This window comes from Equus caballus, chromosome 16 (genome assembly GCF_041296265.1).
Source record: "Equus caballus isolate H_3958 breed thoroughbred chromosome 16, TB-T2T, whole genome shotgun sequence".
NCBI classification, from domain to species: domain Eukaryota; kingdom Metazoa; phylum Chordata; class Mammalia; order Perissodactyla; family Equidae; genus Equus; species Equus caballus.
The window spans coordinates 52,930,856-52,948,680 of record NC_091699.1 but is presented as its reverse complement, the minus strand read 5'-3'; the positions used below and the strand labels follow the sequence as shown (position 1 = coordinate 52,948,680).

At 45.4% G+C, this 17,825-nt stretch overlaps 1 protein-coding gene across 1 annotated transcript in view; it reads left to right on the top strand.

The window, feature by feature from the left end:
• EXOSC7 (exosome component 7) overlaps window positions 1-9,967 on the top strand; it is a 31,938-nt gene extending 21,971 nt beyond the window's left edge. The window contains exons 5-8 of the mRNA XM_001496229.7: window positions 981-1,051; window positions 4,782-4,905; window positions 6,195-6,350; window positions 9,702-9,967. Coding sequence (XP_001496279.4) covers window positions 981-1,051; window positions 4,782-4,905; window positions 6,195-6,350; window positions 9,702-9,806 — 456 coding nt within the window. The 3' untranslated portion in view covers window positions 9,807-9,967. The remainder of the gene's footprint in view (window positions 1-980; window positions 1,052-4,781; window positions 4,906-6,194; window positions 6,351-9,701) is intronic.
• Window positions 9,968-17,825: the final 7,858 nt, after the last annotated feature.

Here is a 17,825-nt window from a genome sequence, read left to right as displayed (position 1 = left end):
GTTGACTCTTAGTGGAGTTTGGAAGGCTCAGGCTTAGGGCCTGTCTGTCTTCCATAAATAATCACCACGCTCCTTCTTCATGGTAGACTTCTGCTGAGCTCTGAGGATAAAGGAATGAACAAAACCAACAGGGTCTAGCCCTCAGGAGTTCACAGTTCAGATGAGGAGGAGATAGGCTTTAAACAAAAATACATGGAAATACACGACTTGTCTTTCTATGTGTGACTTCTCCTTGGGACAGCCCAGTTGGCTTTACTCCATAACCTCAGGCCAAGGCTTCTCTCAGATGAAGACAGAAGGATGTGTTGCCTTCCACTTAATAATGGACTCTAACCTTTCCCACGTGCAGGAAGGATGAGCACACGTAAGTGCAGTCAGCACTTTCACTCATGGGCAAAACTTGTATGGAAGACCTTAGTTTTTATCATACTTAATGTAAAACATGGAGTGTTAGATGTTTGAGCATCAAGTGTCCATTGGCAATTACGTACAGCAGGTAACCATATTAATAAATGTGAACCTGGTAGAGCTATAGCATCAATGGCCACCAGTTTTTACTTGTTTGGAGGCTGGGCATATGTTAGCAAAGATGAGAGTAACGTTTGCAGTGTGACTGGGAGCACTTTGGGGCAAAATAAAGGTGATCAGTTCCTCCTTCAGTTCAGGCACAACTGGCTGGAGGGCCTGTGAGAGGAGATCCACCACAAGCTGAGGACTCCAAGTGGTGGTACGACAGCCAGGGCCAACTGTGACCCCACACGTGTGGCCTGTGTAAGCACAGCCATGATAAGGCAGTGCTTGCAATTAGAGTGAACATGCTGTGCATGTCACTGAGCCAGGAGAGCAGCCACACGTTCTTATCTTTGTATTATAAGCCCTTGGTTAGCATTTCTTAGGAACCACTATCCTTTAATTGGGATAATCCTTCGAGTAAGAAATAATGTTTGCTGCTGCTTCTCTCCTCGTTCTGTCTCCCTTAGCTACTGGAATGTGGTGGAAATTTGTTTGATGCCATTTCCATTGCTGTAAAGGCTGCTCTCTTCAATACAAGGTAAGTCTTCCTGGACATAGCCCCATGGGCCTGTGGGGAACCTGAGCCAACACTTATGATGGAACACTGAGGATGTTTCTACTGAAAGCTCAGAGGTGGAGATAAGAGGTTTTAGCATTGAAAATGGTGGTATTTAGGGGCTGGCCCCGTGGCCAGGTAGTTAAGTTTGCATGCTTTGCTTCAGCGGCCCAGGGTTTCACCAGTTTGGATCCTGGGGACGGACATGGCACTGCTCATCAGGCCATGCTGAGGTGGCGTCCCACATAGAACAACCAGAGGCACTCACAACTAGAGTGTACAGCTATGTACTGGGGGTTTGGGGAGGAGGAGAAGAAGAAAAGAGAAGGAAAAAAAGAAGATTGGCAACAGATCTTAGCTCGGGTGCCAATCTTCAAAAAAAAAAAGGTGGTATTTAATGTTAAGCTTCAGAAAACAGAGATTTCATAAGTTAAAACTAAATATATGCCTATATTTCTGTATTTATTTTTTGTATTGGTGTTTTCATAAGTAAACATGTATCTTGTAGAATAATATTAGAAAATTACAGAGACGGAAAAAGAGTAGAAACCAACTACAGGTCCATTATCCAAATATGTTCCTGGAGAGAGCTCCCTGGGGGAAAGGGTTCGGCCTGCGTGGTGCTCTGCTCTCTCCCCAGGCCCATGAACAGTGCCTGGCGCATGGCGGTGCTCATATATTCCTTGATTGGACACACGATTGTTCTCAAGGCAGGGTAGCAGCCTGCTCTTTGGTTACGTTAAGAGCAGGAAATGGCTGTGCCACTGTGGTTCAGCTTCCCAGACAGGCTTTGCAGCAAGGGACATGGCACTAAGCTTTTTTTGGAGTTGACATTTCCTCTGACTGTTGGATTGTATGTCCTTTTCCCCTTCTGTGTACCATGTTCTTTGAGAAAAGTTTGCAGCATTTGAAAATAAATATGTGGGCAGAGGTGTTCATTCCATGAGAGAGCTTATGTTGTGGTAATGGGGGATCCTGGGGTATTAGATAATGAGGATTAGAAACTTCTAGAGATATATTCTCAGGAATTAATTGGGTAAGTGAGCAAAGATATTATTCTAGGATGTTCATCACAGCTTCTTTGTAACAGTGAGAAATTGGAAACAACCTGAATGTCCCAACGTAAGGGATTGCAGTCTACATAGCAGCTTATCTGGAGGTTGTTTATATGTAAAACCAGTCAATAAATACAGTCCTCTCATCCTGTTTTTTTGTTTTATTTTACTTTTGGTAATTCCTATATTTAATATGTCTGGAAATGTATATATATATATCCCAAAATGGTCATTGTTATTATTTTCCAGTGTTCATATTGTGGGCAATTTGACATTTATCTGTAGTTTAGAGTTGTTCTATGGTAAGTTTAGACTACCTGCATAATTTAAAACAAAACAAACAAATAAATTCGGGCCATAAATTGCAGGATGGAATATTGACTGAGAATGAAAGCTGTGGAGTCCCACCTCTAGCTGTGCCACTAGACTCCTGGCTGAGACTAGTCGAGGGGCAGGCCTGGGACTCGTGGCCACTGCGGGGGCTCGAGTACTAGATGCCATCAGCAGCAGCCTGGGCCTCAGCTCTGTTGGAGAAGAAGGGAAGTTGCCATCTGTTGTACCCCAAGTCTCAGAAATTACTCCCCGTCTGCCAACTGGTTTCCATGGGCACCAGGGCAAAAAGAGAGAGTAGAACCAGGGAGGCTGCTGGGCTGCGGGGGAGGTGTTGGGCAAACTGTACAGCAGGAGGGGAAACCCAGCTGCTCAGGTTGGGGAGGACACCTGTCGTGGGCATGGCCATGTCCATCCCCAGAACAGGAGTGGCCCTGCAGACAGCAGGGAGGGGAACTCTGTGAGGCATTGCGTCCCCTTGGTATGTGACAAGACCTTTTGAACAGTCAAGGCCCGTTAGAAGGATGGAAGTTGTCCTCTAGACGGTATTCTCTATCCCTTCTGCCGAACCATATTGTGGCTAAAGGGCTGGGAAGATGTGTGTGTGTGTACGCTTATTTTTTAACATGCCACAATTCAAACTGGTTACCTGACTTGTTCAAATAGGATTTTACTTAGTACTTACACCCTGGGGGCCCCTGACATAGAGACTTTAGCTAGGGCAGACCCTAGCAGGACTCCTTTGTCCTTGTGGACATTCTCTGGCTGAAACTCCTCTGCTCTGGGTGTTGGCTTGTGTAGGGATGGACTGCAAGACTGAATCAGAGGGGGCTTATGTTAGAGGAACAAGGAAAGGCACCAACACTATTTCCATTATAGTAGCTGGGTGGACCTCCTCTTCCTTCCTGGCTCCTCCACCCTAGACTGGAGTGAATTGACTTTAAGGGTTAAATATATTTAAGGGTTAAATATAAGGGTAAATATATTTGCAGCACCCAGCCCAAGAAACAGAACATTGCCAGCCTAGCAGAAGCCCTTGCACCCTGTACCCCCATGCACTCACTACACTCACTGAGGATAACCACTGTCCTAAAACAATAGATTGGTTTTGTACTTGATATAAGTGGAATCACACCATGTTTTCTCTTTTGTGTCTGCCTTGTGTACTGAGCATTAAGTTTTGAGGCCTCTGTATTGTGGCCCGTAGTCATAGTTTGTTTTTTGCTGTATGGTGTTCCATTGTGTGAGCATGCCACAGTTTACTTATCCATTCTGTTGTTGGTGAGATTCTGGATAGTTTCCAGTTTGGGGCTGTTGCAAATAGTGCTGGACATCAACATTTTTGTACATGTCTTTTGGTGCACATATTTACTCACTTCTGTTGGATAGGGGTGAAAGTTCTGGGTCATAGGGTATGTCTGTGTTTAGTTTTAGTAGATACTGCAAAATAGTTTTGCAAAGTGCTTTTACTAAGTGATACTCCCACCAGCACTGTGTAAGAGTTCTGGGTTGCCCCACATCTTTGTTAACTCTTGGATTTGTTGTCTTTTTTATATTAGCCATTCTGATGAATGTGTCTTGGTATCACATTGTAGTTTTAATGTGCAATTCTCTGATGAATATTTGAGTTGAGCATCTTTCCATGTGTTTATTGGCTACATGAACGGCCGCTTTTATGAAGTCCCTGTTCAAGTCTTTTGCCCATTTTTCTATTGGGTTGTCTGTCTTTCTCTTCTGTTTGGTAGGAATTCTTTATGTAATATGTCAGTTTATATATATATATGTATACATACGTACACATGTTTGCAAATATGTTCTCCACTCTGGATTTTCTTTTAGTTTCTAAATGATGTCTTTTGACAAACAGAAGTTCATAATCTTCATGTATATATGTATTTTCAACTATAATATAATTGAATCTATCGTTTTTTCCCTTTATGGTATGCACTTTGTGTCATGCTCCAGAGATCTTTGTCTACTCCAAGGTCATAAAAATATTCTTAGTTTTTCTTCTAATGGCTTTATTGTTTTATTTTTGACCTTACATGTGCAGTCCATTAGCTATGAATTTTGTGTATGGTGTGAGTTAGGGATCGAGATTCATTTTGGATATTTGAGTGACCAAACATCATTGTTTAGAAGATCTCCTTTTCCCCCTGCTCTGCAGTGCCCCCTGTGCACTTTGACAGAGATTATAGGGAGTACAGGCATAGTATGCCTTTATCTTGTGAGACAGGAATTCTGACTCCTGTTCTCAATCTCAAGAGAAAGAAGTTATCTTTCTTCCTCTCAGTAAGTGGGAATTTTAATTGTGCTTTGGCTTCCAGGATACCAAGAGTTCGTGTTCTGGAGGATGAAGAGGGGTCGAAGGACATTGAACTGTCTGATGACCCTTATGACTGCATCCGGCTAAGTGTGGAGAATGTCCCCTGTATCGTCACTCTGTGCAAGGTATGAACTTATGTCTGATGGTCTTCCCTGTGGGTCTGCTTCAATCCCAACCCATTGAGGTTACTTAATAAGTTGAGAAGTTACAGTTTCACAAACCATATGGAAGTAGCTTTAACCCAAATTCAATAATTTGGTTATATTAGAAACCACTAGCATGATCAGCTCTTTCTTTTCTTTCTTTTTTTTCGGTGAGGAAGGTTGGCCCAGAGTTAACATCTGTTGCCACTCTTCCCTTTTTGCTTGAGGAAGACTGTCCCTGATCTCACATCTGTGCCAATCTTTGTCTGTTTTGTATGTGGGATGCTGCCACAGCATGGCTTGATGAGCAGTGTGTAGGTCTGCACCCAGGATCAAAACCTGTGAACCCCGGGCCGCCAAAGTGGACCATGCGAACTTAACCACTACACCACTGGGCTGGCCCCTCTTTCTTCTCTTTTTAATTGGAAGATATGATGGAGTCCTGGGAGCGCATGAGTAGGTTCGTAGAAGTAGTAGCCAGAGTTTGTTAAGCTCCTTTCTACATACCAGGCATTTCACTGAAACACCCTGGATGCATATTTCCTTTAATTCCCTCAACTGTATGGGGTCTAGGCTGGTTGAGTAGTGATAGGGTGGTTGAAAGGCAAACACTGTCCCCTCTGTGGGCCCACTATCCACATCTATGAAATGAGGGAGGTGGAGGAGGTCCTGGGTATCTAATATGTCAGGTGTGTTTTTCACATTAGCACAGAGGTCTGCAGAGCCTGACATCTGGCCAGCGCTAATGTGTAACTGGCACTGCCCAAGGCTGTGCAAAGAGGCCTGTATTAGCTGAGATTGTCGCTGACTCCACATAGGATTTCCTGTATAAAAATAAGACTGAACAGGTCAGGTTTAATTCCGCTAAAATCACTTCATGAACCTTGGGTATGGTCAAGCGTTGGGACTGACCAAAGCTGCCTGCACTTGACTCATTCTTGAGCATGTCCCTTAGCATGGACCCTCTTGATTCATCTTTGTCATCGTGGAACATCCATGTGTCCTCCCATGTGAATTTCTCCCTGTGCCCTTCTGTTGGAAGCCCTTGGTAGCCTCTCACTTGGACGGTCCCTGAATTATAGTTCTAACCGCCCTCCCACACCCCGTATTTACATTGCTTCAGATATTTTCCATCTGAGCAGTATTTAAAATAAGATCTTAATGGCAATGCCGGTTCTTTGCTGGTGTAGGTGTTCCCTTTAGAAGGCTCTCAAGGGTGGGGATCTGGGATGTGTCACTTACACATGCACTCTGCTTTCCTGACTTTGCAGATTGGCTATCGGCACGTGGTGGACGCTACTCTCCAGGAGGAGGCCTGCTCCTTGGCCAGCTTGCTGGTGTCTGTGACGAGTAAGGGAGTCGTGACGTGCATGAGGAAAGTGGGGAAGGGCAGCCTGGACCCAGAGAGCATCTTTGAGATGATGGAGGTGAGGCTCTGGTTCTGACGCACGTGTTGGGACCTGGCTGGAAATGCTTGCTGCTTCCTGTCCCCTTGGTCACACTGTGGGACTTCTCCCCATTTACACCCTTGAGCCCAGACTTGGAGCTTGGAGAACAGCTGGTGTGAGCTGGATGTCTGCTGAACAAGCCGAGGGTGGTGGCAGGGGTGCTGTAGGCTGTGAGGTAAGGAACCTGCCAGTAACAGGTGCTTATCTTCTTCCTCTCTGATCCCAAGTTTCGACATTTCTAAATGAGAGTGTTGGGCTGATAATGTGAAGAGTTGCATGTAACTCCAAAATCCCAAGCTTCTGTGATTCGATGAGGGAATCGAATTCCTGGCTGACTGCTTCCTGTCCCTTGAAGGAAGTGAGCACAGGTAGAGCCAGGGGGCTGAACGATGGCTGTCTCCCCGTTCTTGATGACTTTGGAAGTGTTGAAATGGAGATGAGTAGGCATGGTGGGAAATCCTCCTGGCAGCCGCAGGGCATGGATTGCTCCCTCTGGTCTCCTTGGCACATCTGGCAGCACCACTAGGGTGCTTTCCAGCTGCTCTGTACTGATTGGCTGACATGTCTGTTCTCCCTCACTGGCCTGGAAGCCCCTCCGTGGCAGGGACCGGGTCCTGCTCACCCATGTCTTCCCAAACCAAGCTTCCCCTGTGTCCACCTTGACTTTCCAGATGTCTTTGAGGACTTTGAGACTGACTAACTGACTGACTGACTGAATTGTCAGGGACAGAGTTAGCTGGACCCAGGTTTTTGTGTGTTAGTTAACCACTATGTCACAACACATGCCCAGAACTCATTGCTTAACAGCAAGCAAAGAGTTGCCATCTACACTCTTCCTTCATTCCTGGAAACTGACTTTTTGCTGAAGACTCTAAACACTTGATGTCTATTTTCTCTCTCTCTCTCTTTTCTTTCTTTCTTTCTTTCTTTTTTTTTTTTTTTGCTGAGGAAGAGTTGCCCTGAGCTAACAGCTGTTGCCAATCTTCCTCTTTTTTTTGTATGTGAGCCACCACAACAGCATGGCCACTGGCAGAAGAGTGATGTAGGTCCGTGCCCCAGAACCAAACCCAGGCCACTGAAGCAGAACATGCTGAACTTGACCACCAGGCCAGCAGAGCTGGCCCTTTTTTCTCTTTTTATCATCTTATTTGAAAGCAAAAATGGGCAGTGTATGTAGTGTTGAGGACCCAAGCATGGGCTCTGAAGACGTACCGCCCAGGTTGCAAATCCTGGCTCTGGGCCACAGTTCACTCCTCTGCAAAATGGGCATGATGATGGTAGTAGTAGCTGCTGCTGAGTGTGCTGTGGGGACAGAGGTCAGGCACGTGACAAGAGTGTCCGATACATCCTAAGTTCTTGGTAAACATTGTTCTTATTCTATGTATTCCTTTTAGCACTGAGTTCACGTGTCCAGTTGTGCACGGCAACCGTGTTCTTCCTGGTGGGTTGGTTAATTGGTTAATCTTTTTAAACGAAAGCATTTAAAATGCTTTGTAAGTGCTCCCAAGGCCTCTCTGGACAAGTGGCTCTCAAATCTTGTTTTAGAAGGGACTCTTCCCCCACCTCCCCGGGAGAATTTGATGAGAATTCCAGTATCTAAACAACAAACCAATAAACAAATAATAACTAAATTTATTGTGTGCTTATTATGTGTTAGACCTTGTTTTTAGTGCTTTAAATATGTGATATCGTTTAATCCTCAACCATCCTGTGAGGTAATTCTTGTTACCATCCTTATTTTTACAGACGAGGAAATTGAGGCGCATAGAGGATAAGTCTCTTGCCTGCGTCTCACAGCTCACAAATGCTGGCGCTGTGATTCACACCAGACTTGTGCCTCACGGTCGCCCCTCTCCACCGCTGACCTATGCTAACCTTCTAAGCCAGGTGGTTCTGGCTGCTGTGGAGGGAGGGGAGAACCAGAGCTCTGTCCCGTGAGCTGAGCTTCATCCTCCCCTGGGGCTTGGCACGAGCTCTGCAGACCCGGCGCAGGGGGCCACAGCCCTGTGGCTGTGACTCGGTGTTTGCCTTGCGCAGGGAGGCAGCAGTCCCGAAACCTCTCATGGGGAGGCCTAGACCCTCGTGGTGGTTGTCCGGGCTGCCACCCCGGCCTCTGCAGTCTCTTTCCTGCAAGTCTAGGTCAGACCTCTCAAGTCCTGGTGTCCGGTCTGTCTCATCTCCTCTTATTGTCTCTCCTTGCCTTCTTTTTAATGAATAATCAGAACCCCCATTTGATCAACTTGACATTTTTTCTTTTTCTAATGTTGTGATTGAAAAAAAAAAAACTTTGGACCGTAACCCTGACTTTGCATTTCATAGAGCTGATCACTTCCCAGCCTTCAGACTGAGATCTTCTTTCATACAAGTTTTTGGTAATACTTGGAGCCTCTTCCATGTTAGTTAGGGGTCAGGGGAGAGGCGTCCAGCTCTGGGGAGAATACAGCTATAACTGAGAGGATTAGGGCGGCCATCTAGGCCTGGCTGTCTTTCTCCCTGGCGGTGTTGAGAATGGAACCCATGGCACGGTGGAATTAAAACTGCTGTGGGAACATGGAAGACTTTGAGGTGGAGACTTGTGGTGGAGACTTCTTAAAGTGATTCATGAGCCCAGAGACGGAGTAACAGTTTCATAAAGAAAGATGTTTATATATTAGGGGTTTTTTGAGGGGCCCCCTTGTGTCTGCTGTTTAGGGGCCAATTAGAAATTCTGTGGGTTGTCCAACCTCTTGACCTTCCAACATTTCATGCCTTTAGCATCTCTCTGTATGGCAGTGACACCAAAGACCCTATTCAGGTATTGACTTTGGTCTCCTTTGAGCAGTTCTGCTTAGAGATTTGGTGGCAGGTGAATTAGAAACTGCTTGTTCAAACATGTCCTCAGCCCCGTCGGTTCCTTTATCAGATAGACTCTGGATTCTCTGCGGTCTCCCTATGCCTTCTCACTACAGTGCAGTGGGACTTGGCTGTGCCCAAGTCCAGGTTTGGTTGACAGTTTTGCTGCTTGTTGTAATGGCAGCAGGAATGCTAAGCTTGAGTTAATGGCCGAGGCAGCCTTTGCTGCTTCCTGCTTGCTGCCTGGGGGTCGGCATATTTTTTTCATTTTTTTTTTTTTGCCCCAAGTGTGGAGGTTTTTCCAGAATGAAACTACAATGCTGTTGGGGTTTGGAGTTTGCTTTTGTATTGATTTGATTAAGTAAATAAAAGTCCTGTAAGGCAGATGGAATGTGTAGTTTTGGAGTGGCCAGCTGGCAGAGAGGGAAGCTTTTCCCGGTCAAAGTGTGTGTGCCTGACACGTGGCATGTGCTCTTCCGTCCCTTCTCTGCCCTGCAGACCGGCAAGCGCATGGGCAAGGTGCTGCACACCTCCCTGCAGAACATCCTCCACAAGGAAGAGAGCCTGGGGCCCAAGAGGCAGAAAGTCGGATTCCTGGGATGATTGCACCTCAGCCCCCAGCTGTGGAGCGTTTGTTTCTACTTTTCCTTTTAAGCCAAAGTTTGTATATATTTTTCTTAACTGTGATGAATGTAAGGCAACATTTATACATGTAAAATTAAATTCTACTTTCTGGTCTGGTTTGGTATAGCCAGAGTTCTTCAGCTGTAAGTCAAGACTCCGTTCAGTGACCCCTGGGAGAGTCTGGTCCTTGTCTAGTGAGTGGCAGCCAGGTCCAGAGATCTGCTCCAAGGAGAGGCCTCTGGTCATGGGCCTCCCCAGGGAGACTCGTTCATCTCCTGCTGCAGGAGTTCAAAACAACAACAACAGACACACTGTAAGAAGGACCTACCAGAAAAATGGTTTAAAGGAAATGCTTATGATATGTTTTTGGTGAAATTTTTTTCCCCTGTAGAGCTTTCACAATAAGAATCACACACACAGAGAAAAAGGTTAATTGGCGTTGTGTAGTGAGTGCTTCTGGGTGAGGAGAAAGGAGGATGCACTGTGCCCCAAGTACAGCCCCAGGGCTTCTCCCTGGCTGGTGAGTCTTGCTGAGTCCTGGGGAGCCCAGTCCTTGCTTCCTGCCCTCCAGGAGATCCAGGCTGAGCTCCCTCTGGTCAGGGGCTTAGCGGCCACTTTGGTACTTAGCCAACCTTTCTTAGCACTCTTGTTTTGAAATTGATTTGTAACCTCTCCCTGGTGTTTCATAAGATTTCCTTGTTTTATCAGCATTAAGAAGGCTGTCTTAGAGATGTTGTCATTTGATTACTCAACTTGCCTTTGTACTCAGGATAGGAGGGAAGGCCATTTTCAGTGGCCCCAGAAGGCTCTTCCTATAAGCCTGTATTCTCACAGTGCAGTGTGTTGGAATTAAGTCTGTTCATTGGTTGAGCAGTCTTTGTTTTTTTCCAGGGGAACTGGAACTCCCCAGTCAGTCTTAAAGAGCCCTGGGGAAGGAGCTGATTCATGAAGGAGAATATTTCAGCTGAGGCATTTGCTCTCTGCATTTCAGTTAGACAAATAGGGTAAGGAGTTAGGAATTTATTACCTAACGGAAAGAACATAATGTGAGCTGAAGCCCTTGCAGACTGGTTCCAGAGGCCTTGGCGTGGGCACCTCCTGCCAGTATGGCCAGGTCCATCCCTGTGGAGAGAAGCAGCTGCCTAGACTGGGACTTGAAGCTGCTGCCCTGTTGAGAAAATAGCCTGGCTTTTTGTTTTTCCTTTTATGATTTTCCAGTGATTCTCCCTACAGGTGGCATGACAGTGCTCCTGTTTGACAGCAGTCAGCCTGTTCCGCCTTCCCTGCTCCTGGTTGACGGCCTGTGGTGGGACATTGACAGTGGGGTGCAAAGATACAACTAGAGTTGGAATAAAGTTTAGAAGGCTTTGGTTTTGATGATTAAAGACATGAGATAGATGAGACAGACAGATAGACAGATGAGGATTTGCCAGGCCACTTGTACAGCAACTACACAACTGGGCTGGTTGGATAAGCAGTTACAGTGAAAATGAAAGCGAGAAATAGATGTTAGCATCTGTCTCTACCACCCTATACCTTTCCTTGAAGGCCACCCCTACCTGTAAGTAGTATATGTCACAAACGAAACAAAACACCAAATGAGCAAGGTCTCTCCACAGATCCAGGAAGCTCAGAAAACACCAAGCAGGATAAATGCCAAAAAAAACTATACCAGGGCATATCATTATCAACCTACAGAAAATCAAAGATAAAGAAAAAATCCTAAAAGAAGCCAGAGGGGGAAAAACATCTTACCTATAGAGGAACACAGATAAGAATTGCGTCCAGCTTCTCCTCAGAAACCATGGAAGCAAGAAGAGAGTGGAGTGAAATATTTAAAGTGTTGAGAGAAAAACCCACCAAGCTACAATTTTGTACCCTGCAAAATTATCCTTCAAAAGTGAAGGAGAAATAAAGACTTTTTCAGACAAACAAAAATTGAGGGAATTTGTTGCCAGTAGACCTGCCTCACAAGAAATGTTAAAAGAAGTTCTTTAGAGAGAAGGAAAATGATAGAGGTCAGAATCTTCATAAAGAAAGGATCTATATAAAGAAAAGGAAGAGCATTGGAAAAGGAATAAGTGAAAGTAAAATAAAAACTTTTGTTTTTTTTATTCTTAAGTGATCTAACAGATCAGTTATTTTTTTAAAATAATAGCAACAATGTATTCAATTCTGTATACTTGTGTCTTTATACGTGCTTATGTGTAAGTGAAGTGAATGCCACCAGTGATAGAAGGGATGGGAGGGAAGAGTTAGGATTATTGTGTTATTATAAGGTATTCACACTGTATGTAAAGTGGTATAGTGTTGTATAGTTATTTGAAAGTGGATGTGGATTAGTTGTAAATGTATATTGCAAACTCTAGGGCAACCACTAAAGAAAGGGAAAGAGGTATGCTAAGAAAGGAGAGAAAATGGAATCAAAATGTTCAACTAAAACCACATAAGGCAGAAAATAGAGTGGAAGACAAAAATAGAAACAAAGAATAGGGCAACAAATAGAAAAAGTAACAAATAGGGTAGATATTAATCCAGCGAAATCAATAATCATTGTATTAGAGTTCTCCAGAGAAACAGAACCAACAGTATTGGTATGTAGGAAGAGATTTATTATAAGGAATTGGCTCACACGATTATGGAGGCTGAGAAGTCCCACTCTGCTGTCTGCAAGTTGGAGACCTAGGAAAGCTGGTGATACAATTCAGTCAGAGTCCAGAGGCCTGAGAACCAGGGGAGCTGGTGGTGTAGATTCCAGGCTGGGTCTGAAGGCCTGAGAACCAGGAGCACCAGGGACACGAGAAAATTGCTGTCCTGGCTTATGCAGTCAGGAAGGAAGGGCTGGATTCCTCTTCACCTTTTTATCCTATTCAGGCCCTCAACGGATTGGATGATGTCCACCCACATTGGAGACGGCACTTGTGTTACTGAGTCCACTAATTCAAATGCTAATTTCATCAGGACGCATCCTCACAGACACACTGAGAAGTAATGTTTTAGCCAGATATCTGGGCACCCTGTGATATAGTCAAGTTGACACATAAAATTAATCATCACATTCACTTTGAACATCAGTGGTCTAAATGCACCAATTGAAAGACATTGTCAGGGTGGATCACTTTCTCACCTATATGCTGTCGATAAGAAACTCACTTTAAATATGACACATACTAGATTAAAGTAGATGAAGGGAGAAAGATAAACCATGGTGACATTAATCAAAAGGAAGCTGGAGTAGCAATACTAATTTCGGAGCAGACTTCAGAGCAAGGAGAGTTATCAGGAATAAAGAGGAGCGTTACATAATAATAAAGGGGTGAGTTCTCCAGGAAGACATAAAAAGTGTAATGTGTATGTGCCTAACATCAGAGCATCAAAATACACGAGGTAAAAACTGATAGAACTGCAAGGAGAGAGACATGAATCCACTGTCACAGTTGGAGACTCTGACACGCTCTATCAGAAATGGACAGATCAAGCAGACAGAAAATCAGTAAAGACATATTTGGACTTAGTACCATCAATCAACTGTACGTGACAGACATCTATAGACAACTTCATCCAACATCAGCAGATTACACATTCTTCTCAAGCTCTCACGGAACATTCACCATGATAGACCACATTCTGGGCCATAGGACACACCTTAGCAAATTTTAGAGAATAGAATTCATACAGTGGTCTGCTCTCAGACCGCAATGAAATTAAACTAGAAATCAGTTCCAGAAAGATAGCTGGAAAGTCTCAAAATACTTCAGACAACACATTTCTAAATAACACATGGGTCAAAGAAATCTCAAGTGAAATGAAAAACTATTTTGAACTAAATTAAGATGAAAACACAACTTACCAAAATTTGTGGAATGTACAAAAAGCAGTGCTTAGAAGGAAGTTTACAGCATTGAAGGCATATATTGGAAAAGAAGAAAGATCCAAAATCAATTATCTAAGCCTCCACCTTAGGAAACTAGAAAAAGAAGAGCAAATTAAATCCAAAGTAAGCAGAAGAATAAAGAAAGCAATGAAATTGAAAACAGGAAATCCATAGAGAAAACTAATGAAACCAAAAGCTAGTTCTTTGAAAAATTCCAGAGAAGGAAGAGATCTTAAGGAGTGAGCAGTCTGTTACCAGCCATTTTCTTCCCCAGGGGGGCATTTGCAGATTCTGGACACGGGCTAAGGGTCACACTTGGTGCACATAGAGGGACTCTATGGAGGGAAAAGAAAAGCCAGCAAAACTGGTGAGGTTGTATAGGGCTAGTGTGATAATTTGGAAACTTCAGGATCTCTAAGTGCACAGCTGAGTTTTTCTCAAATTCTAAAGCTATATGGGGGAGGGGTGGCAGAGAGTGTCAGTAAGGTGGATTGAAATCTCCTGAGCATCCTATAGAGCTAATCAGATTTTCTCTTGTGTGAGATATAGCTGAAGACATCAGGTAAGTGCAAAACTGGGCTGAGCATGCCCAGTTTATTCTTCCCACATTTACAAATCAGGTAATTTACTGTCTTGCCCCTGGAGAGAAGGAATAAAGGGGGTGGACAGAGGCCAGCGAGCCCTGAGGGCCGTGTGGCTTCTCAGACCAGTCCTCCTCCTCCCCATACCTTCGCAGATTGCCCAGCTGCCTCACACATGGGATCTCTGTGTGCTCCTTGCAAGAATCCCATTGTTTAGGTAGAGTAGAGATTATTGCCCCATTTTATGGAAGATGAATCTGGGTCTTGAATAACTTGCCCCGAAGGACACAAAATCAGTTGTCTGAACCAGATTTGGAACCCAGTTCTCCCAGTTCTCTTTCTTTCTTTTTTTTTTAAAGATTTTATTTTTCCTTTTTCTCCCCAAAGCCCCCCAGTACATAGTTGTGTATTTTTTTTTTTAAGTTGTGGGTCCTTCTAGTTGTGGTATGTGGGACGCCGCCTCAGCATGGCCTGACGAACAGTGCTATGTCTGCGCCCAGGATCCGAACCAGCAAAATCCTGGGCCACCAAAGCGGAATGTACGAACTTAACCACTTGGCCAAGGGGGCAGCCCCCAGTTCTCTTTCGACTAGGACACTGGTGACCTTTAGGAACAAAACAACAAGAAATTTGGGCCCCACAAGATCCAAGAACTTGGCCAAGTGGTGTATTGCCTCCCCCAGTACTGTGTGCCCCAGGCCCAGGCACACGGGAGAGAGGCAATACTTGTGGAATGAATGGCAGAGCTCCAGGCCAACAAGGTTTGAAAAGGAGCAAATTGCTGTTGTAATGAGGGCCACCGAAGCCAAGGTTGCAGACCCTTGTCTTTGGTTTTGACTAACAGCGGAGACTGCCCTTGCAATATCCTCGGTGCACTGTGGATGCTCTTACCTTTGAGGACAGTGTGCAGAGTTCTCTGTCTCCATAGGCAGGCCACGTTTCTGTTGACATAGGGCCAGTGGAGCTGAAAGGAAACATCTGTGCAGGGCGAGGATAGCGGGTGGGGATGGGTCCGTGTTGGGCCAGAAGTTTTCCCATTGTTTGAGCTGACCTGGGTGGGGTGGCCAGAGCTGGTTTTATGTAACTCAGACTTCCCAGCTTTGGAGGAAAAAGAAAAAAAAAAAAAACGCTTGAAAACTGAAATGTGCCTTTTAGAGCTGTCTCCTGATTTTTTCTGCCTCTAGGCTTTATTATCAAGATCATTCTTTCTGCAGGGAAATTGGTATGAAAAGATGGCCCTTTGTATATATATGTGTATATACCACACTTTATCCATTCATGACCTTGAGGATATTATGCTAAGTGAAATGAGTCAGATGAGAAAGACAAATACCATATGATCTCACTCATGTGGAAGATAAACACACATAGATACAGAGAACAGATTGGTGGTTACCAGAGAGGAAGGGTGGGTGTGGAGAAGGTGAAGGGTTAAGGGACATACGTGTACAGTGACAGATGGCAACTAGACTTTTGGTGGGGAACACGTGCAGTCTATACCAAGGCGAAATATAATGATCCCACACCTGAAATTTATACACTGTTACAAATCAATGTGACAAAAAAAAAAGGCCTGAGGGTAGTGTGTTAGTGCAGGGATGTTTCCTTGAAAGTGGATCACTCATGAACGTTAATCCAGTGTTCTCCTGGCTGAAACTACCACGCTTGCTGCCGTACCGGCTGGTCAAGGCCCTGTGGACAGTGCCAGCAGGAGATCTTTCCTGCTGGGAAGATGAGATCCATAGACTCCACCAGGGCTGTCGGTGAGTCCATTGCAGGTGGCCACGGTGGCAGTTCTCGCCTGGCCAGGGAGAGCTGGGGGTGCACAAGGGGACCTGGGTATTTAATGGCCATAGGCTCAACACTGGCAACAAATGAGGCATGGTTGCTACAAAGAGCCTGTGCATCTGTAGCTTGTCCAGATGCTTGTAGAGTGTCCAGTCTGACCACAGGAGACAAAGGCCCCTGCCCACAGGCAAGCCCCTTGAGAACATGTTTTGTTCTGGGAGCTAAGCCACAACAAGGACAGTAACAAGCAGACTTCTGTCCAAAGATGATTTTCTGGAAGGTTAAAAAAGTCCTAGAACTGTATCATAGAAGCCAGTTGGGAGGAAAAGGGGAAAGGAACATGGAGAAGAGACAGTCAAAGAAGGACACGATGGCCAAGTTCAAATATTTGCCTGCCTCTTAGACGATTGCTCCAGAGGCTGGCACCAGGGACCACTGGGTGATGTTTCGGAGGCCTGCCTGCCTCACCGTGGGGGACTTTATAGCAAGCTGAGTGTCTAATGATGGGACCAGCTGCTTTGCAGAGTAATGAGCTGCTCATCCCAGGAGGGGTTTAAGCAAGCACATGGAGGCGTCTGACAGACTCAATGGAAAGGGACACCCCCCCATCGAGGGGTGGTTATACCAGACAGCCTCTTCCACCCTGCTTTGTAACTCAGAGGTTGAGAGACAGTGGGCCACTTGCATTTTTTGAGGCCCACTGAAGCAATTAAAAAATGAAATGCCAAAACAAGGTTATGAAAAATGGTGATATATTTTAAATATTTACATTTAATGAAATAGCACTTTTAACACAAATATGATGCAGGGCAACATGATATTCACAAGACAAGACCTCCTTTTAAAACATTCTGAGGGTGCTCCAGGCACTGGTGACGAGTCCAAATTTACGGTGTGTGATGAACTTGTCTTCCCTCTGGGCTGCTGGTGTGTCGCGCTGGGTAGGCCTTCCTTGGGAGACATGCCAAGCCTAAACCTGGGGAGGCCCCAAACCAAGGCACCTCCCCTCCTGTGATTTCACATCAGTCATTTTAACAGCCTAGGTGACACCTAGGTGCTTGTAGAGGAGCTCTGTGTCATGCACGCCCGCATGCACACACACAGGCTCTTGAAAACCTGCAAGGTGAAAAAGCTGAAGACACTGCTCACTGCTCAATGGAAAGTGCTCTAAGCAAGCTTTCCTGAAGTGTGGAGAGTTCACTTGCCAGGTCAAGTAGGAAAGAGTCGCATTCCCCCAGTGAAGTGTGGTCCCATCTTGCTTGGGGGCTGATGTTGGACAGATGCTTAAAGATTCCCTGTTACATCTCTGGGACCCCCCACCCGCCACTTAGCAGCCCAAATGCTCTCTCCCAAGAGTGGTCTGATCACTGCCCTCCCCAGCTTGTTCTTTGTTGGCCTCCACTGCCTCCAGGCTTGTGTCAAGTCTTTTAACAGGCTGGAACAGCCCTTTCAGATCTGGCCTGTTCTACATCTCCAGCTTTATTTCTTCCTCACAGGATCTAGAATGTGCTGTTGGCCTGGAGCACTGTCCACCCTCCTTCCCCCTCCTCCCCCCCAAAACTCCCCGGCCAACCCCTCTGTGTTCCCTCCTCAGGTCAGGGCTGCCTTCCTTCCTTGCCCTGCCCTGCTGCGTTGGGTGCCCTGTAAGAGCCCACCACAGCCCCAATGGCACAGTGCCCCTCACATTGAGCCCCCAGAGCCTCACATAGGCCCAACCACATTGTGGAGTGAATGAGGGACTGATGGGGTGCTAAC